Raw genomic sequence first — 18,499 nt, 5'->3', positions numbered from 1 at the left:
TATCTTTATCTCCAGCCACACCATTGGAGAAGGCAACCAAGCAACCATACCACCATACCAAACCCGTGCTCAGAAGAAGAAAGCCATGGAACAACTAGAGCAGAATCAAGCCGCCCTTCGCGAAGAAGTAACTCAGTTGAAAGGTACTGTAGATGAGATTAAGGGAGGAATGGCTCAGATGTTGAGTTTCATGAAGGACATTAGAGATGAACAGGAAAAAGCTAGGGAAGCTCGGAATCAGTATGAGGAAATACCGAACGATGGCAACCCGCTGTTAGGATTTGTTCAGGGCTTCGACCCTCGCAAATCAAATGCTCACTCCTCTAAGAGAGGTACCAGAATCCATGAAGAGGGAGAAGCTTCCCATGAAGGATTCATTCCCACCACTCAGAAAAAGGGGGCGCCTCGCACGGTTCGCATCCCTGCTAACGATCCACCTAAGGATGAGGATTACGTGGATTTACAATATGGGGAGGCGGATGAAACAAATCAGGAACCCCAACATAAGCAAACCCAATCTGATTCTGAAGAAAGCGCTAGAAATAGTGGACAAATCAAAGCGCTAGAAGAAAGGCTGAAAGCAGTAGAAGGATATGACGTCTTTGATGTGGATACCTATGAAATGAGCTTGGTTCCGGATTTGACTATTCCTCATAAGTTCAAGATACCCAACTTTGAAAAATAAAAAGGACTTACATGCCCAAGAAGTCATTTACGCATGTACGTCAGGAAGATGGTTGCTTATGCCAATGACCAAAAGCTAATGATACATTTCTTCCAAGACAATCTAAGTGGGGCATCTGTTGAATGGTGCATGCAACTGGAAAAGACGCATATCCGAAGTTGGAACGACCTTGCTAATACGTTCTTAAAGCAATACAAGTACAATCTGGACATGGCACCCAATCGAATGCAATTACAAAATTTGTCCCAAAAGAAGGAAGAATCATTCAAGTAATACGCCCAAAGATGGCGAGAAATGGCGTCCCGAGTCCAACCTCCGTTGCTAGAAAAGGAGCTGGTTGACATGTTTATGAGAACTCTACAAGGACCATACTACGATAAAATGATCGGAAGTGTATCCTCAGGATTCTCAGATCTAGTGGTCATCAGAGAAAGAATTGAGGATGGAATCAAAGATGGGAAGATACAAGGTGCATCATCTAACTCTTATCACTCAAAGAGGCCCACCTCAACCTTCGCTAAAAAGAAGGAAGGGGAGACCAACGCAGTAGTGCATCAAGAGCCTAGACCTCCTATGTCTTACTCGCCGCAAAAAAATAGATTCTTAGCGCCACAAATGAAATTCGACCCTTTGCCCACCTCCAGAAGCGAAATACTGAAATATCTGGTAAATGAGCAATTAGTAGAACTCAGACCTATGCCACCCCCGATTCCTGGAAGAGCTACGCCCAACTTCAGACCTAATGAAAGGTGTGAGTTTCACGCCAATTCTATTGGACACACATTAGAAAAATGTCGGGCTTTCAGGCACAAGGTTCAAGACCTAATCGAGTCTGGGGCAATTGCTTTCGACAAACTTAATGTGAAGACAAATCCCATGCCTCGTCACGATGGCACAGTCAATGCGATCGAGGTCGTCACTGAGCAAGAGTCAGTTCAACAACGGAGTTCCCCTATAGATGCCCTTAAGAGGTATCTACTCGCAAGGGGGTTCGTCCTAGAACATAACGAGGCTTTTAAGGACACCCTGCAGAGACTCGTGGACCAAGGAGTAATTAAGTTGAAAGAACATCCCGAAGAGGAGTATGTGGCCATGCTGGAGAGGAATGAGCCATTGATAATACCTAGTCCAGGGGCAAGGAAGACATTAATCATCCCCTGCGCCAAAGCACCATTGCTGATACCCACACAAGTACACACTAGGATCATCCCAGTTAGAGATCCATATCCGGTGGACAAAATGAAAGCGGTCCCTTGGGAATATGATTCTAGTAGTAATACGGATGTAACAAACATCGTTGGGCCTGGGGGCATGACTCGTAGTGGTCGCATATTCAATGTTGCGAAACCAAATGAGAACTTAGCACAAGCAAGTAATCAAGCTACTGTGGTCCCGACTGAAGAAGGCACATCCAAGGACAAAGAGACTGCTAACAAAGATGCTGAAGAGTTTTTGGCATTGATCAAGAAAAGTGATTATAGAGTGGTGGACCAGTTGCATCAAACTCCATCCAAAATATCACTCCTCTCGTTGTTAGTACATTCAGAAAAACATCGAGACGCCTTGATGAAAATCCTGAACGCCGCCCATGTGACTAAAGACATCACTGTAAATCAATTTGATGGAATGGTGGCTAATCTTACTGCTGGGGAATGTTTAAGTTTTAGTGAGCATGAGCTACCCTCACACGGGAAAGAGCATAACAAAGCCCTGCATATCTCCATACAATGTGGGAAAGCTTATCTATCTAGAGTTCTGATTGACACAGGGTCATCATTAAACGTGATGCCAAAGGCCACTCTCGACAAGATAGCCTTGGAGGGCCTGGTAGTTAGACCAAGACATCTGGTGGTCAAAGCCTTCGATGGGTCACAAAGTCCGGTGTTTGGAGAGGTTGACCTCCCTGTGGTAGTTGGCCCCCATACATTCTGCATCAATTTCCAAGTAATGGAGATCGAACCTGCTTATACCTACTTATTGGGATGTCCCTGGATTCACGCTGCTGGGGCAGTTACCTCTACTCTTCATCAGAAAGTAAAATTTGTGGATGGAAACTCTATAGTAACCGTCAATGGGGAGGAGGATATATTTGTTAGCAATCTGGACTCATACCGATACATCGAGGCTGGAGAAGGGGCGTTGGAAACCTCATTCCAAGCACTAGAGATAGCAACTGCTGTCACACTCCCGGTAGAGAAGATACGAAGGGCGGTGACATTCTGGAGAGACCTGCAAGACCTGAAAATGGAAGGCTGGGGCAAGATTCCAGAAGTGCAAGAGAAAAGAGATCGTCTGGGGTTAGGATGTCAACCAACAAAGAAGGCTGCAAAGGAAGGGCAACGTTTCCCTCCGATCGCGCAAACTTTTGTCACAGGCGGATATGAGCATGTATCCATGATATCTAGCATGGAGGGTACATCCAACTTCATCCGAATGATCAGACCAGGAGATTAGCTCCAAAATTGGACAAGCCTGGAGATACCAGAGATAATTTATATTTCAAAGTAATTTGTTTTGTCGTGTGTTTTATTTCCCTTTCAATTAATAAAAAAAAACAATGTCGCTCATGCCTCGCCCGAAGCATAGAGTTGGTTTGTAAGGGCCCCATTTACTTTCAAAGTTTGAGTTTATTAATAAAATTGTCGTTTGCATTTGGTATTGAAAACGCCGTCTCGTTCTTGCATTTACTTTCCTAAAAATGACAAATAACATTCTTGCATAAAACAAAAGCACAATCATAATCGCATACTAAAAACAAAACATAAACATGTGCAGATCACCTTCTAACATCACCGATAATAATACTGCTGAAACTCAATATAAACTCGAGGCTCTCGCTAATCAGTCTGAGGAAGGGGATGAGGAAGACGACGGACTTCCGGAAGAATTGTCAAGGCTAATGGACAGAGAACCCAAAAGCATGCTCACTCCTCAAGAAGCCATTGAAATCATAAACTTGGGCACCGATAAAGAACCCAAAGAAATCAAGATTGGGGCAACACTGAACGAGGACATAAAAGCAACGCTGGTCAAACTCCTCCATGACTATGTAGAAATATTCGCTTGGTCATACCGCGACATGCCTGGCTTGGATACAGACATCGTCGTACATAGGCTACCGCTCAAAGAGGGTTGTACACCTGTCAGACAGAAGCGCAGAAGAGTTCGACCCGACATGGATAATAAAATCCGAGAAGAGGTACTCAAGCAGTTTGACGCAGGTTTCCTTGCCGTAGTTGAATATCCACCATGGATCGCCAATATAGTGCCAGTTCCTAAGAAGGATGGAAAGGTGCGCATGTGTGTTTATTACAGAGATCTGAATAAGGCAAGCCCAAAGGATGACTTTCCATTACCACACATAGACATACTAGTGGACAATACCGCACAAGCTTCAGTATTTTCATTCATGGATGGGTTCTCTGGGTATAATCAAATCAAAGTGGCTCCCGAAGACATGGAGAAAACCACCTTCATGACATCTTGGGGTACCTTCTATTACAAGGTGATGCCTTTTGGATTGCGAAACGTTGGGGAAACGTATCAATGAGCCATGGTCACGCTGTTCCATGATATGATCCACAAGGAAGTCGAAGTATATGTGGACGACATGATCGCTAAGTCCTGTACTGAAGAGGAACACATTACGCACTTGCAAAAGTTATTCGAACGCTTAAAGAAATTCAAGTTAAGGTTGAATCCGAACAAGTGTACGTTTGGTGTGAGATCAGGAAAACTGCTAGGATTCATAGTAAGCCAACGAGGCATAGAGGTAGATCCTGACAAAGTGAAGGCCATACAAGAAATGCCCGTTCCAAGAACAGAAAAAGAGGTTCGTGGTTTCTTAGGTCGTTTGAATTACATCTCAAGGTTCATCTCGCACTTAACTGCTACATGTGAGCCCATATTCAAATTACTAAGAAAAGATCAACCAATCAAGTGGAACGACGATTGTCAAGTAGCTTTCGAAACCATAAAGCGTTATTTATAAGAACCACCGATACTCGTGCCTCCCGTATCAGGAATACCTTTGATCATGTACCTCACCGTCCTGGAAAGGTCTATGGGATGCGTACTGGGGCAGCAAGACGAAACTGGAAGTAAAGAACACGCTATTTACTATCTTAGCAAGAAATTCACCGATTGCGAATCTCGATATTCACCGTTGGAAAAGACATGTTGCGCCCTAGCATGGGCCTCCAAACGTCTAAGGCAATATATGCTGAACCATTCCACATGGTTAATATCGAGGATGGATCCTCTGAAATATGTGTTCGAAAAATAGGCTCTCACAGGAAGAATCGCTAGATGGCAAATGCTACTATCAGAATATGACATTCAATACGTCACTCAAAAAGCAATAAAAGGGAGTGTACTGGCGGAACATCTAGCTCATTAGCCCATCGAAGAATATCAGTCTATGAAGTTCGACTTCCCTGATGAGGACATTATGCTAGTAAGAGACTATGAAATACCTGGACCCGATGAAGGACCCGAACCAGGATTGGTGTGGACCCTTACGTTCGATGGAGCCTCAAACGCACTAGGACATGGCATAGGGGCAGTCTTGACATCTCCTGACAATCGTCACATACCCTTCACTGCGAGATTATGTTTCGACTGTACCAACAATATTGCAGAATACGAAGCGTGCATATTGGGGTTAGAAGCTGCGATCGATCTACGGATTAAATTACTCGAGGTATATGGGGATTCAGCGTTGGTAATCCACCAAGTCAATAAAGAATGGGATACGCGAGATGCAAAGCTAATCCCATACCGAGACCTCATACTGGAACTAATGGCTGAGTTTGAGACCATCACTTTTAATCACATCCCGAGGGAGGAAAATCAAATGGCCGACGCGTTGGCAACACTCTCCTCTATGTTTAAAGTAACCTGGCCAAATCACGAACCTCAGATAACGATCAGACACTTTGACGAACCAGCCTATTGCCTTACGATCGAAGAGCAACCCGATAACAAGCCCTGGTACCATGATATTAGGAAATACTTGGAAAAACAAGAATACCCAGAGAACGCCTCCACAATTGACAAAAAGACACTAAGGAGGTTGGCATCTAAGTTCTTCCTAAATGGTAATGTCCTATACAAGCGAAGCTACGATTCGGTGTTACTAAGATGTGTGGATAAGAATGAGGCTAAAGAGATCATCAAAGAGGTCCATGAAGGAACCTTTGGAACTCATGCAAATGGACATTCAATGGCAAGAAAGATATTAAGAGCAGGGTACTACTTGTTGACAATGGAGGCTGATTGCTTCCAATAGGCAAGGACATGTCATAAATGCCAAATATACGCCGACAAAGTACACGTACCGCCAAATCCATTGAATGTGCTAAGTTCACCATGGCCGTTTGCGATGTGGGGGATTAATATGATAGGAATGATCGAACCCAAAGCCTCTAATGGACACCGATTCATATTGGTTGCCATTGACTATTTCACCAAGTGGGTCGAGGCTGCTTCCTACACTAATGTAACAAGACAAGTGGTTACCCGGTTCATCAAACATAACCTCATATGCCGATATGGGATTCCAAGTAGAATCATCACTGACAATGGGTCGAACTTGAACAATAATATGATGAAGGAGCTGTGCGAAGAATTCAAAATTGAACACCATAATTCTTCACCATTTAGGCCTAAGATGAATGGCGCTGTTGAAGCCGCAAACAAAAATATCAAAAAGATAATACAAAAGATGGTGAGGACGTACAAGGATTGGCATGAAATGCTTCCCTTCGCCTTACACGGTTACAGAACTTCAGTGCGCACATCCACAGGGGTAACCCCTTTCTCTTTGGTCTATGGTATGGAAGCAGTTCTTTCCATCGAAGTAGAGATTCCCTCTTTATGAGTCCTAGCTGATACAAAGTTAGAAGAATCGGAATGGGTAAAAACCCGTTTTGATCAGCTGAATCTCATTGAAGAAAAGTGACTGACAGCTATGTGTCACGGACAACTCTATCAGAAAAGGATGAAAAAGGCGTTCGATAAAAAGGTCCGTCCTCGAACTTACAGAGAAGGAGATCTCGTCCTCAAGAAGATCTTACTACCCCGACTCGATGCCCGAGGAAAATGGACACCTAACTATGAAGGTCCATATGTCGTCAAAACAGTATTCTCAGGAGGAGCACTTGTCCTCACCACCATGGATGGAGATGAGTTATCACATCCAATCAATTCAGATGCAGTCAAGAAGTACTACGCATAGCAGGGGCAAGATTCCAAACCAGATCCAAGACGATTCATAAAGGATAAAAAGTCGTGCAATCACCAACTTCTGAAGTCAAAGGATTACTTGGGCCCTCGATAATAAAAGAGCGATAGCAGTATTAATATCATTTCTATGTGTCATTTTTATTTCTTCCATACTTTTTGTACATTCGCCAATTCAAGGCAATAATCAATAAAAGTTTTTCCCTTTCACACTGTGTCTTTCGTCATTTCAATACCAAGTGCAAAGAATAATTTATTCCTCATAAACTTTAAACATTAAACTTAAAACAAGAAACTTACAAATCATTAGACAAAATAAAGGGGATGAGACCACGACATCTCTGGAAGTCAATACACGCCTGGTGATATGATAGTTCCGAAAACACTGCAATATCCCAATAGACTAACCTCAGACGATTTGAGTTAAGATCCGCAAAGTTGCTCGAAAGGTTTTAAACAAATCCAATGGGTGACAAAAGATAGTACATCGAAGTCATCATACATATTCATAATCATATACACTCACATACGCGCCATTTGCATAAACATTCATGCATTTACAACAAATCATAAGCATACGCATTTGCAAGGCATCATTCTACAGGTAAAGCTTGTTTCCCAACTTGTTTCTTCTAAACCCTTTTAGATCCCATTTCAATTTCAACCCAAATCGTGACCTTTGCGTTACGTCTTATCATGTTAGTCCTTTAGCGATGATATGGCACCGAGTTCTTTGGTGCGTAAGTAACCAAGACTAATTTCAATTTCAATTTCAATTTCAACCCAAATCGTGACCTTTGCGTTACGTCTTATCACGTTAATCCTTTAGCGATGATATGGCACCGAGTTCTTTGGTACGTAGGTAACCAAGACTCATTTCAATTTCAATTTCAATTTCAACCCAAATTGTGACCTTTGCGTTACGTCTTATCACGTTAGTCTTTTAGCGATGATATGGCACCAAGTTCTTTGGTACGTAAGTAACCAAGACTCATTTCAATTTCAATTTCAACCCAAATCGTGACCTTTGCGTTACGTCTTATCACGTTAGTCCTTTAGCGATGATATGGCACCAAGTTCTTTGGTACGTTAGTACCAATACTCATTTCAATTTCAATTTTAATTTCAATCCCAACCATGACTTATTGCGTTAGTCCCCGAGCGCGATAAGTTATGTCAAATCACGTTAGTCCCTTGGCAGTAATACAGAGTCATGCCTCTCCGCAAATAGGGATTTATTTTCCAGGCTTCTCGAAACAAGTTCGCCACGTCATGCAGGTATCAGAACAGCACAGTGTGTTCTTCCAGCAACGCATCTACTCTACATTCCATAGTACTAGCAAATTTTAGGGCATTTTCAGTGTTCAATAATCTTCCACCTTCGGACCGCGACAGGCAAGCACGCCTTTCCGATTCTTCCGGTTTAAGAAGATTGAATAGGGGCAGTTGTCATACCCCAAAATTTGCCTTCTTTATCCCATCTACAATGAGGGTTCTATCCAAACAACACCCCCTAAATCAAGAGCCTCCTGAAGCTAGGGTTTGAGGTTCTCTTGAAGAGATCAATAAGATAAGGTTCTCCATCAAGGTTCTATGGTTCATGATGATCTAGGATAACTCTATGGCAAAAGTCAAAACTCAACTCCAAAAGTAACCTGCTCAAACAAACTCCAAGATTCACAGTCAACTGACTAAACCTAAAAAGTCAACCACAATCAAAGCATGGTCCAAACCTCTGATCATTGATCAAACATCAAGTATAGAAGTGTATCTCCATCATTTGATCAAAACTTGATCATGATTTATCAGTAGAAACTCAGAGATGAATAAATACAAAAAGGTTCAAATTAGGGTTTCTCTAGGAGAAAGTCAACTCAACTTTGACTGGCCATAACTTTCACATGGAACATCAAAAATTCCCCACTCAAAGCCTATTTGGAAGGAAATTGGATTCTCTTCAACTTTGTCTCTCACAAGCCAAGGCTAGAAATGATTCATTTGAGAGGTATAATGCAAAAGATTACAGGTCCTTTTCAAGCATCCTTCAAAAGCAGTTTTTTGTCAAAAGGGATATAATCAAGATAAAAGCTCCAAATGAAAAATATGTTCCAAAGTGGCTTATAGAGGACATCTTGAGGTTTCCAAAAAGTCCTAGAACTCCTTCATAGCTTAAAAACTGAGTGAGATATGCTTGGTTAAAGTTGGGTGATTTTGGAGGCAAAAAGTGAAATAAAAGAGGTTCAAATTGGGTTTTTTTGCAAATGGGCCTATATTTTTATGATTCAACCTTGGTCCACAAGTCACTTATGTTACCCAAACCAAGTGCCACGAATTTTACCTTTTATTTGATTTTATATGATTTTTATTTCATTTAAAAATGATTTAAAATAATATACTTGAAGGAAAAATCAAATATTGTGTTAAAATATTCATATGAGCCAATTCCAATCACATTTATGACATATTAGCAATATAATTTCGTGGCACATTGATTGAGAAGATATTGATACAAAATTTGACAAAATTAGAAAGTTTCCAATCAAATTTTAAATCAAATTTCTCAATGTTGCAAGATTGGATTCAAGTGAGGTTTTGGACAATTTTATTGACCTAACCCATCGCCTATAAGTATCTAAAGCATACCACACGAATGAGGGTTGAGGATTCTGATCAGAGGCATATTGCAAGAACTCAAAAAAATCATCAAAAGTTTGAGATTCGGTTTTGGAGAATTAATCGTTTGCAAGGAGAATTAAGGATTGCAAAAGGTTCCTCAAAGGTTTCTGAAGGTGTTGGGATCGTTACTCTGCTTCAGCACCCCCAGAATTATCTCATAGTTGTCAAGGTAAGTCACTCTGAAAATCTCTTCGATCTGGACAATATATGCATCGTCATTGAAATCTAATTGCATATTCTTGTTTGTTTCAATGCCATGAACGTTTCTGGGTTGGTTATTTTAAGCTTGCGTGCCTTAATCATGTTTTGCCATTAGAGGCCGTTTTGAGTTTTTAGGGTTTCAATTTGGGGCTTTTAGTTAGAAGTAAAATTAGAATAAATCAAGTGCGTAGTTGAATTCGGATGACTCAGACGAGTGGAACGGGGGTGTCGCGAAACATTTTTTTGCTTCTATGTTCTATTCGCTATTGTTTGGGTTTTATTGCTACAAAGAAAATCGCAGCAATTTTGTAGCTAATCGTTGCAGGTTTTACAGCTTTTATGGGGACGATGATGATGTGTCCTTACACCACCGGCCCCTTTTGAACTGCGCGCGCTTTTGTATATATGTTTTCTTGATTTCCCATATGTCATGCTGAGTGCGTGTGTCTAACGCATTTTTGTGTTTGGTGTGTTGGTTGGTTGATGCGCTTGTGAGGGGGGAGGTCATGGGTTCGAGCCTCCCCTCTAACATATATTTTTCTTAAATTTTAAATCTTCGATCCTGTGCGTCTGCGTTTCTGTAGCCTACCGTATACCTCTCACATCTAGCCATAGAGCCCCACTAAGATTCAATCCAACGTGCTCAGACTTAATATGCATAATATAAACCCTCAACCCAGCCACACAGAATCCTAATCTTAATAAACTAAAAATTATTTTAATTAAATTGTTTGTTTTAATTAATTCCTTTTGAATATAATTAATTATATATAATAATAATTATTTTTTTTATAAATAAAATTAGTATATGATATAAATATTAAAATCATAATTTGTTGTTCGTTCCGATTAAATCGATTAATCGCTATGGTCAATAATAAATTTTAATTAAAATGTTATTTAATTAAAATGTAATTAATTTCTATTTGGTTAAATGGTTTCAACTATCCTATTAGTTGCGATGATTAACCCCTTTATTTCTCTCATTTCAATTCGTTGTTCTTTTTAATCGAATCAATCGATTACGAGGGGTAACGATACAAATTAATTCATAAAAATTATTAAAAAATATTATAATTCATTATTAGTGATAATTGAATCAATCGATTAAAATTGGTAATGATACAACTATTAATATGTTAACTATGGTAATTGAATCAATCGATTGTTGCGGTTAATAATACAAATTAAAAATCAGGGTTGTACGCCCTAAGCCTAAAACACTTCTGAAACAAACCATTTCAAATTCCTAACTTATCATAGGCTATTTCAAAAGCCTTGAAGCAAAATTTCAACCATCTCAGATCAAATTCAAATCCTATGGCGTACAACCCTTCCCCGAACTACGTAGACTCTAATCCTCCATAAGGAGGTACGTAGGCACTTGGCAACAAGGCGAGTCCCCTCCCCCATAAATCTCATTTTGTCCCGATTTTATTTCTTTAAATTGCAAACCTTTAATTATGATAATTATTTGCCTTAACCCTTTTGACTGTCTGTAGCCTTTCTTTATTTTTTGCCATAAACCTTGATTATTATAATGCAAACCTTAGGAAAGGGTTGAGGGTGCCTAACACCTTCCCTCGACCTGAATATAGTATCTTACCCTGATCTCTTAACTGCGCGAGGTTTCCTATTCGCCTTGGTAGGATAGGTGGCGACTCTAATAATTTAATTTTAGGGCAGGTTGCTACAAATATCATCTAGTGCAATCAATTACTACAAATGTCCAGTTTCCAACCCTCGTGTTGTGATAGGTGTGTTTTTCGACCCACGTGTCGTGAGTTTCCAACCCTCGTGTTATGATAGTGTGTTTTCCGACCCTCGAGTCGTGAATTTCTAAACATATCGTTCCTTTCCGACTCTCGAGTCGTGAACATTTGACGTGCTATTTTCTTTGACCCTCGAGTCGTGAGTCTCCAAATAGGTGAATCTTTTTTATGCAGGTATGCTTGTCAGAACCATGGCAGATAATTCCTGTGGTGCAGGTGAAACTTGTCCGAACAAGGGCAAGTGACTCCAAATGGCGCAGGTGAAACTTGTCCGAACCAGGGCAAATGATCCAAATGGTGTAGGTGAAATTTGTCCGAGCCAGGGCAAATGATCCAAATGGTGTAGGTGAAAATTGTCCGAACCAGGGCAAATGATCCAAATGGTGTAGGTGAAATTTGTCCGAACCAGGGCAAACGATCCAAATGGTGCAGGTGAAATTTGTCCGAACAAGGGCAGACGATATAAATGGTGCAGGTGAGCTTGTCAGAACTATGACAAGTAATCCTATTGGTGTAGGAGAGCTTGCTAGAGCTATAGCAAGTGATCCTTTTGGGGTTCACAAAACTACGGAAACTTACTAGAACTATAGTAAGTGGGGTTCACAAACTACGGAAACTTACTAGAACTATAGTAAGTGGGGTTCACAAACTACGAAAGCTTTCTAGAGCTATAGCAAGTGATCCTCTTGAGTTGATCACGTTAGTCCCTCGGCAGTGATCTACTTCGAAAGAACAAAGGGGTTTTACAAAGGGGTTTTACAAAGGGGTTTACAAAGGGTTTCTTCAATGGGGTTTATCACGTGAGTCCCTCGGCAGTGATCTACTCCGAAAGAACAAAAGGTTTTACAACAAGATTTTCAAAGGGGTTCCTCAATTGGGTTTATCACGTTAGTCCCTCACCAGTGATCTTCTCCAAAACATCATCAATAACACACAAAGGTTTTATTTTTATTTTCCAAAGTTACTAACATACTTCAACTGACAATCATGCATCATTCAACTAACATACCTCATTCATACATAATGCATATACATACATCGCTCTCATTTATTTTGAGAAGCTCGCTGCATCATACATCGCATGCATCATAACATTGCATAAAATTCAGGTTGCCTTTTTAGGCCGTACTACAATCAAAGCACCCGGTTCCTCCCGAAAAGCATTGGTTGCACATTCTGAAAAATGGTATCTACCTTGGGTGGCATCTTCAAGCCCATCTCCCACAGAACTTCTTCTCAACAAATGCAAATTTCAGCTGTCATACCCCAAAATTTGCCCAATCAAATCTGCGTCTTTTTTCATTAGGGGCCGGAATTAGGAGTCATGGGGTTTGACATTCCTATTGTCAAACCCACCCTCTTATAAAACACCCTGAGTTAAGATGAGGTTTAAAGTTAGAAGGTGCTGGAGCCCAATCATCTGACCCATATGTGCCATCTTCGAGATTTTTAGTCTGTTTCACAATTGATCATATAGCTTATGATTTTTTGTTGGAATATTAATTTCAATATTTGATTTGATCATTTTTAGCTATTATTATTATTAATTAGTATTGTCTGATTATTAATTTTGATATTTGGTTTGATTATTTTCTATTATTATTAATTGTAATAGGTTTATTTTTTATTAGTTTTAATTATTATTTATCTTTTGAAATACTAAATACAATACAAAAAATTATGAAACAAATAAAAAAAATAAAAAAAAGAAAAGAGAAAGAAGCTTTGTTCCCCAAATGGGCCCATAATTCTTGATCCAAACTAGATTTTATCCTTGGTAGAAGTCTCTTGGCCCAATCCCATGCCTTTTTATTAGTTATTTTATTTATTTTGACTTAATTCATTTTAAGTTCAATTTAATTAGAATAATTAATGGAAAATTAAATATTTGGTTTTAAATCTATTATGGGGTCAAAATATCAAGATTATGTCAGCATAATATCATGGAAATCGTGATTAAGAGAGATTGGAAAGAAAAAATGGAATTAGAACCAAAATTGGAAAGTTTACATTCTTTGTTTTTAATCAAATATCAATAACCAAAATCAGAAGATTTGATGGAATTTTGATTGACCTAGAGCGGTCCCCATATATATTGAAGTAATTCATACGCGAGATAGGGATTTTTTGGACAAGGTTTTGCTGCCATAAGAACCATATGCAAACTGAAAAAATCGTGGAATAGAATGAGGTAGCAGCCAAAGATTTTGATTGATTTGAGCCAAACCAAGTATCCAAAACGATTCCCTGGAGTTTTGTGAGTGAATCCCAACCTTCATCATGAACAAAAACGCGCTGAAGAACCTTTATACAAGCCACGGTTCTTTCAAATTTTTTTGAGATTTAATTGCATACGTATACCACGTTCTAATGTGATTTAATTCAATATTCGTGTTTATAGTGGTATGGTGATACTTTTTGGGCGGTTTAATTGAACGTTAAGTGCAGGTTTGGATCGGTGCCATTGTTAGGGTTCTTGAACTCTAATTTAGGGATTTCGGTTTGAAGCGGAATTGGACAAGATTAAGGACATTATTGGACTCGGGAGGTTATTTACCATTGTTCTGGGTTATTATTTGTTATTGCTTGATGAAAAATTGCAGGTTTTAAGAGGGGAGGACTAAGACCACGCAAGAAATCTGTGGCTGAAAATGTCGCTGCGTTTTCAGAAAAAAAACAAGAGGAAGAAGAAGCTACTGGGGCGCGGGCAAGGCAATTTGAACTTATGTCGTTTCGTTTTATATATTTTGCATATGGCATGTTGAGTAAACAGCGAACGTGCGTGGTCGAATTGGTCAGATGCTCTTACTGGTGAAGGAAAGGACAGGGGTTCGAACCCCACATGCGACAGGAGTTTTTTTAATAACAACTTATGTTGTAATCTACTCATGGATCCGGTGTATACAATCAGCGTACGCCCACCATGTACTCTTCAATCATCACCACTGGATCATACCCAAGCCAAATCCAACGAACACAAATCTGAAGGTTCACCATGCTCCCTCAAGCTTCACAACACAGGATCATAGCCCAGGTGTTATTACATATTTTGTTTATTTTTTTCTTTTTTCCTTTTGTTATTTAATTGTTTAGATTAGAAATTAATTATTTTTGATCTAATTAAATTAATAGTAAAATAAAACTAGGATTAGGGCTTTGATTATGTAGAATTTGTTTCGTCGATTATTTCGATCATTCGACTTAATTGACTTTAATTAATTTTAATTAATATTAAAAATCACAAAAAGCCCTAGAAAGGTTCATCAACACGTTAGGGTTCGCCCAATCCCATTGACCACTTGGCTAAGGTTTTAGGATTCAATTTATTACTCGTTCCGACCAAATCTATTGGTCGCAGTGATTAATAATCGATTAATTTAATTAATCAAATCCAGTAATAAAAAACTTCAATTCTAACTCCCATTTAACGGATAAATGACGGGTGAATATCTATTTTACTCCGCCTTCGAATTGGTCGACTGTCTATGTCGTACCAATCAAATATTCAAAACAAATAAAATAATAAAAATACATTTTATTTTGCTAAATGGTTTCAACCAAATCTATTAGTTGCGATGATTAGTATATTCAATTCGTTATCGTGTAATAATCAAACCTATTGATTATGAGGGATAACGATAAATAATTTAAATTATTTAACACACATCTTATTTGCTATTCGTGATAATCGAATCTATCGATTAGAATGGTTAGCAATCCTTCCTTCAATCCGTTAACTATGGTGATCAAACCTATTGATCATCGCAACTAACGGTAACATATAAAACCAGGGTTGTACGCCAAATTCAAACACATTTAAAATACTTTTCATCTCTTCAATACTGCGATTTTCAAATCTACGAAAAGTAATTCAAAATACCTTCGAACTTCGCATTTAAAAAAACTACGATAGGCCATTCAAAAAGCCTTCAAACCATATCATATCAAATTCAAAGGCGTACAACCCTATCCCCGAACTAAGTTGACTCTGATTCTCCCCAAGGAGATACGTAGGCACTTGGATAACCAAGGCGAGTCCCCCTCCCTAAAACCTCCATTCAGTTCAAATCGCCCTTTTCACTTCTTTAGCTATTAACCTTAACTTTTAGCCATAAGCCTTAACCTTAGATACAAACCTTAGGAAAGGGTTGAGGGTGCCTAACACCTTCCCTCGACCTGATTATAATAACTTACCCAGATCTTTATACTGCGTAGGGTTTCCTATTCGCCCTTCAGAATAGGTGGCGACTCTAAATATTTAATTTTTAGGACAGATTGCTACACCCTTCCATCACATAAATCATTTGAGGCCTCTTCTTCCATTTTGGTTCAAATTCAACACCGATGGTGCTGCATTAGGATGCCTTGGTTAGTCTTTTTGTCACCATGTATTATCATATAGCATAAATTCATGATCTCTCACAGGGATGGATCTACCTTGTTAACAATGGGGGCAGTTGACCCCACATCATAAAAACTAGATGGAAGAAGTAAACTTAATGTAATTCATCAATTTTGCAATACATAACACTTTATTAAAAGAAAAGACAGCACGAACGCCGGACTATTGCCAAAAGAGATCTATTCTAAGATCCTCTTTTTAAACAACATAACAATGAGAATATTCAGAAACTCAAATTAAAATAAGAGTATAGGATCATATTCAAAATGAACCTACATCACTCTCATTCTTATTAACAAACTCTTTATAATAAGCTCTCTCATATAGTAGTGAGAATATTAGATAACCCTGCATCCGCCACAACTTCTTTAGTCTTGATGCTGTAAATATAACCAACAAACAAAAATCAGTCAGACATAATTTATTTCATATTTTTTCTACAAAATAAATAAAGTATGAACTTGTTCTACATACGTTGAACAATCGGCATTGCGATTGAGCTTGTAGGGAGTTTTAGCACCACATATGTCAACAAAGAGTTTATCACCAATGTTTGGATCTAAATTTAGAATATAACCTGCCCTGATTTTTAAACATCTACAAGTCAGCTGACGATCAGCTGCGGTGGTGGCGGCAGCATCAATTTTCTTTACTGCATTGCAGCATCGTGTGCTAATCATGATACCACCTGTATAACCGCCAATGCATGGAGTATGATTATTAACTACATCTTCACATGTGATTGCAGATTCTGCCATATGAGCAAAGGCCATGCACATCACCAAAACAACACATGCTACCTTCATGCTTCTTGCCATTGTTTTATAAACGAAAAATGACAACACAAGTTGATATATATATATTTATGAACGGTAGAATTTTAGAAGGTGCTGGTTTATATAAATATGGAATATACGATAAATATCGTATTTTATATTTTAATAATTAAATGCAACGATAAGATAAGGTATGCTAAGAATCACTCATTTGGCGAGGCCATATATCTCCACTCTGTCAAGATGTGTCGGTAGCTGTGTGATACTCTTTCTAATTATTGCAATCATTAGAGTACAATTGAAAATTCAAATAAGTCTATATACTATAAATAGTAAAAAAAATTATCAAAATATTGTTGGATAAATTTAAATGCAGTCTTGGAAAGCCAAAAGACAGATTCTCTAGGGCAGACAAACTTTCATAGGAAATAGTTAATCATTAAATGTTATGTCTATTTATGTTTCTCTGGTCTCTATATAAAGACCCTCTCTTTGTAACCTAATTTTCACTTTTGCAACAAATCCTTTGCAAGTCAATATATATCAGAAGAGAGTAGTTTGATTTGTTACCTTCAAATTGGTATCAGAGCGCATGGCAAACATGATGAACCAAATGCCATTGCCGCAACTGTCAAAATCAAACTATGAGAACTGGAGCATCCAGATGAAGGCGCTGCTTGGATCGTTAGATGTGTGGGAGGTTGTAGAAGAAGGGTTTGAAGAACCAGAAACCACGACGGGAAATACAGCAGCCCAGAACAAGGCGTTGAAAGAGACGCGGTCGAAAGACAAAACGGCATTATACATGTTGTTTAGAGCAGTAGACGAATCTGGTTTTGAGAAGATTGCTGGTTCAACTACTTCGAAGCAAGCGTGGGATACACTAGAGACGGCGTTCAGAGGAGCAAATAGAGTCAAGCAAGTTCGTTTGCAAACTCTTCGAGGAGAATTAGAAAGGATGAAGATGAAGGAGACGGAGTCCGTGTCGGACTACATCACGCGTGTGCAAACAGTTGTAAATCAACTGAAACGAAATGGAGAAGCAATGACCGATGCTCGAGTTGTCGAAAAGATTTTAAGATCTTTGACTGAAAAATTCAAAAATATAGTATGTGCAATAGAGGAGTCGAAGGACCTTGCGACAATCACTGTCGAAGAAGTAGCTGATTCACTTGAGGCACACGAACAATGCAAAATACAAAAGAAGGAGGAGACACTTGATAATGCAGAACAGACAAAGGAACCCACTAGAGATGAAAGGGCACTTTTATCTCAAAAGTGGCGTGGTCGAGGACGTGGTCATAAAGGTCGAGATGGTGGTCGAAGCTATCAGAACAACAATTTCGAAAGAGGACAGGCAAGTCAACAAAATTGGCGTGGTCGAGGACGTGGTCATAGAGGTGGCAGGTCGAACTCCAACATCGAATGCTACAAATGCAATAAACATGGACATTTTGCAAAGGATTGCAACTCATACAGTTGCTACAATTGTGGAAAAGGGGGACACCTTGCAAAAGACTGTCGATTAAGGAGGAAAGTCGAAGAGACAACAAATTTCGCACTAGAAACAGAATCAAGCGAAGGATTCCTATTAATGACCCAAAAGGAGACAAACAAAGAAGATGACACTATATGGTACCTTGACTCAGGAGCAAGTAATCATATGTGTGGTCACAAACATCTATTCAAAGAAATAAAGAAAATTGAAGATGGTCATGTATCTTTTGGAGATGCGTCGAAGGTA

At 39.2% G+C, this 18,499-nt stretch overlaps 2 protein-coding genes across 2 annotated transcripts; one reads left to right on the top strand and one right to left on the bottom strand.

The window, feature by feature from the left end:
• The first annotated feature begins 1,381 nt into the window (after positions 1–1,381).
• LOC131641081 (uncharacterized) lies at positions 1,382–3,139 on the top strand. The gene has a single exon (XM_058911404.1). It carries the CDS (start codon positions 1,382–1,384, stop codon positions 3,137–3,139), a length of 1,758 nt encoding a protein of 585 aa, XP_058767387.1.
• Positions 3,140–15,250: 12,111 nt separating this feature from the next.
• Positions 15,251–16,860, bottom strand: LOC131641080 (non-specific lipid-transfer protein 5-like). The gene is made up of 2 exons (XM_058911402.1): positions 16,454–16,860; positions 15,251–16,359 (listed from the first exon to the last, which is right to left on the bottom strand). Exons 1-2 carry the CDS (start codon positions 16,795–16,797, stop codon positions 16,299–16,301), a joined length of 405 nt encoding a protein of 134 aa, XP_058767385.1. The 5' UTR covers positions 16,798–16,860; the 3' UTR covers positions 15,251–16,298.
• Between the last annotated feature and the right edge of the window lie 1,639 nt (positions 16,861–18,499).

This window comes from Vicia villosa, unplaced genomic scaffold, assembly GCF_029867415.1.
Source record: "Vicia villosa cultivar HV-30 ecotype Madison, WI unplaced genomic scaffold, Vvil1.0 ctg.003507F_1_1, whole genome shotgun sequence".
Lineage (NCBI taxonomy): Eukaryota > Viridiplantae > Streptophyta > Magnoliopsida > Fabales > Fabaceae > Vicia > Vicia villosa.
The sequence above is the reverse complement of the archived record's forward strand: the minus strand, read 5'-3'. Positions and strand labels throughout refer to the sequence as shown.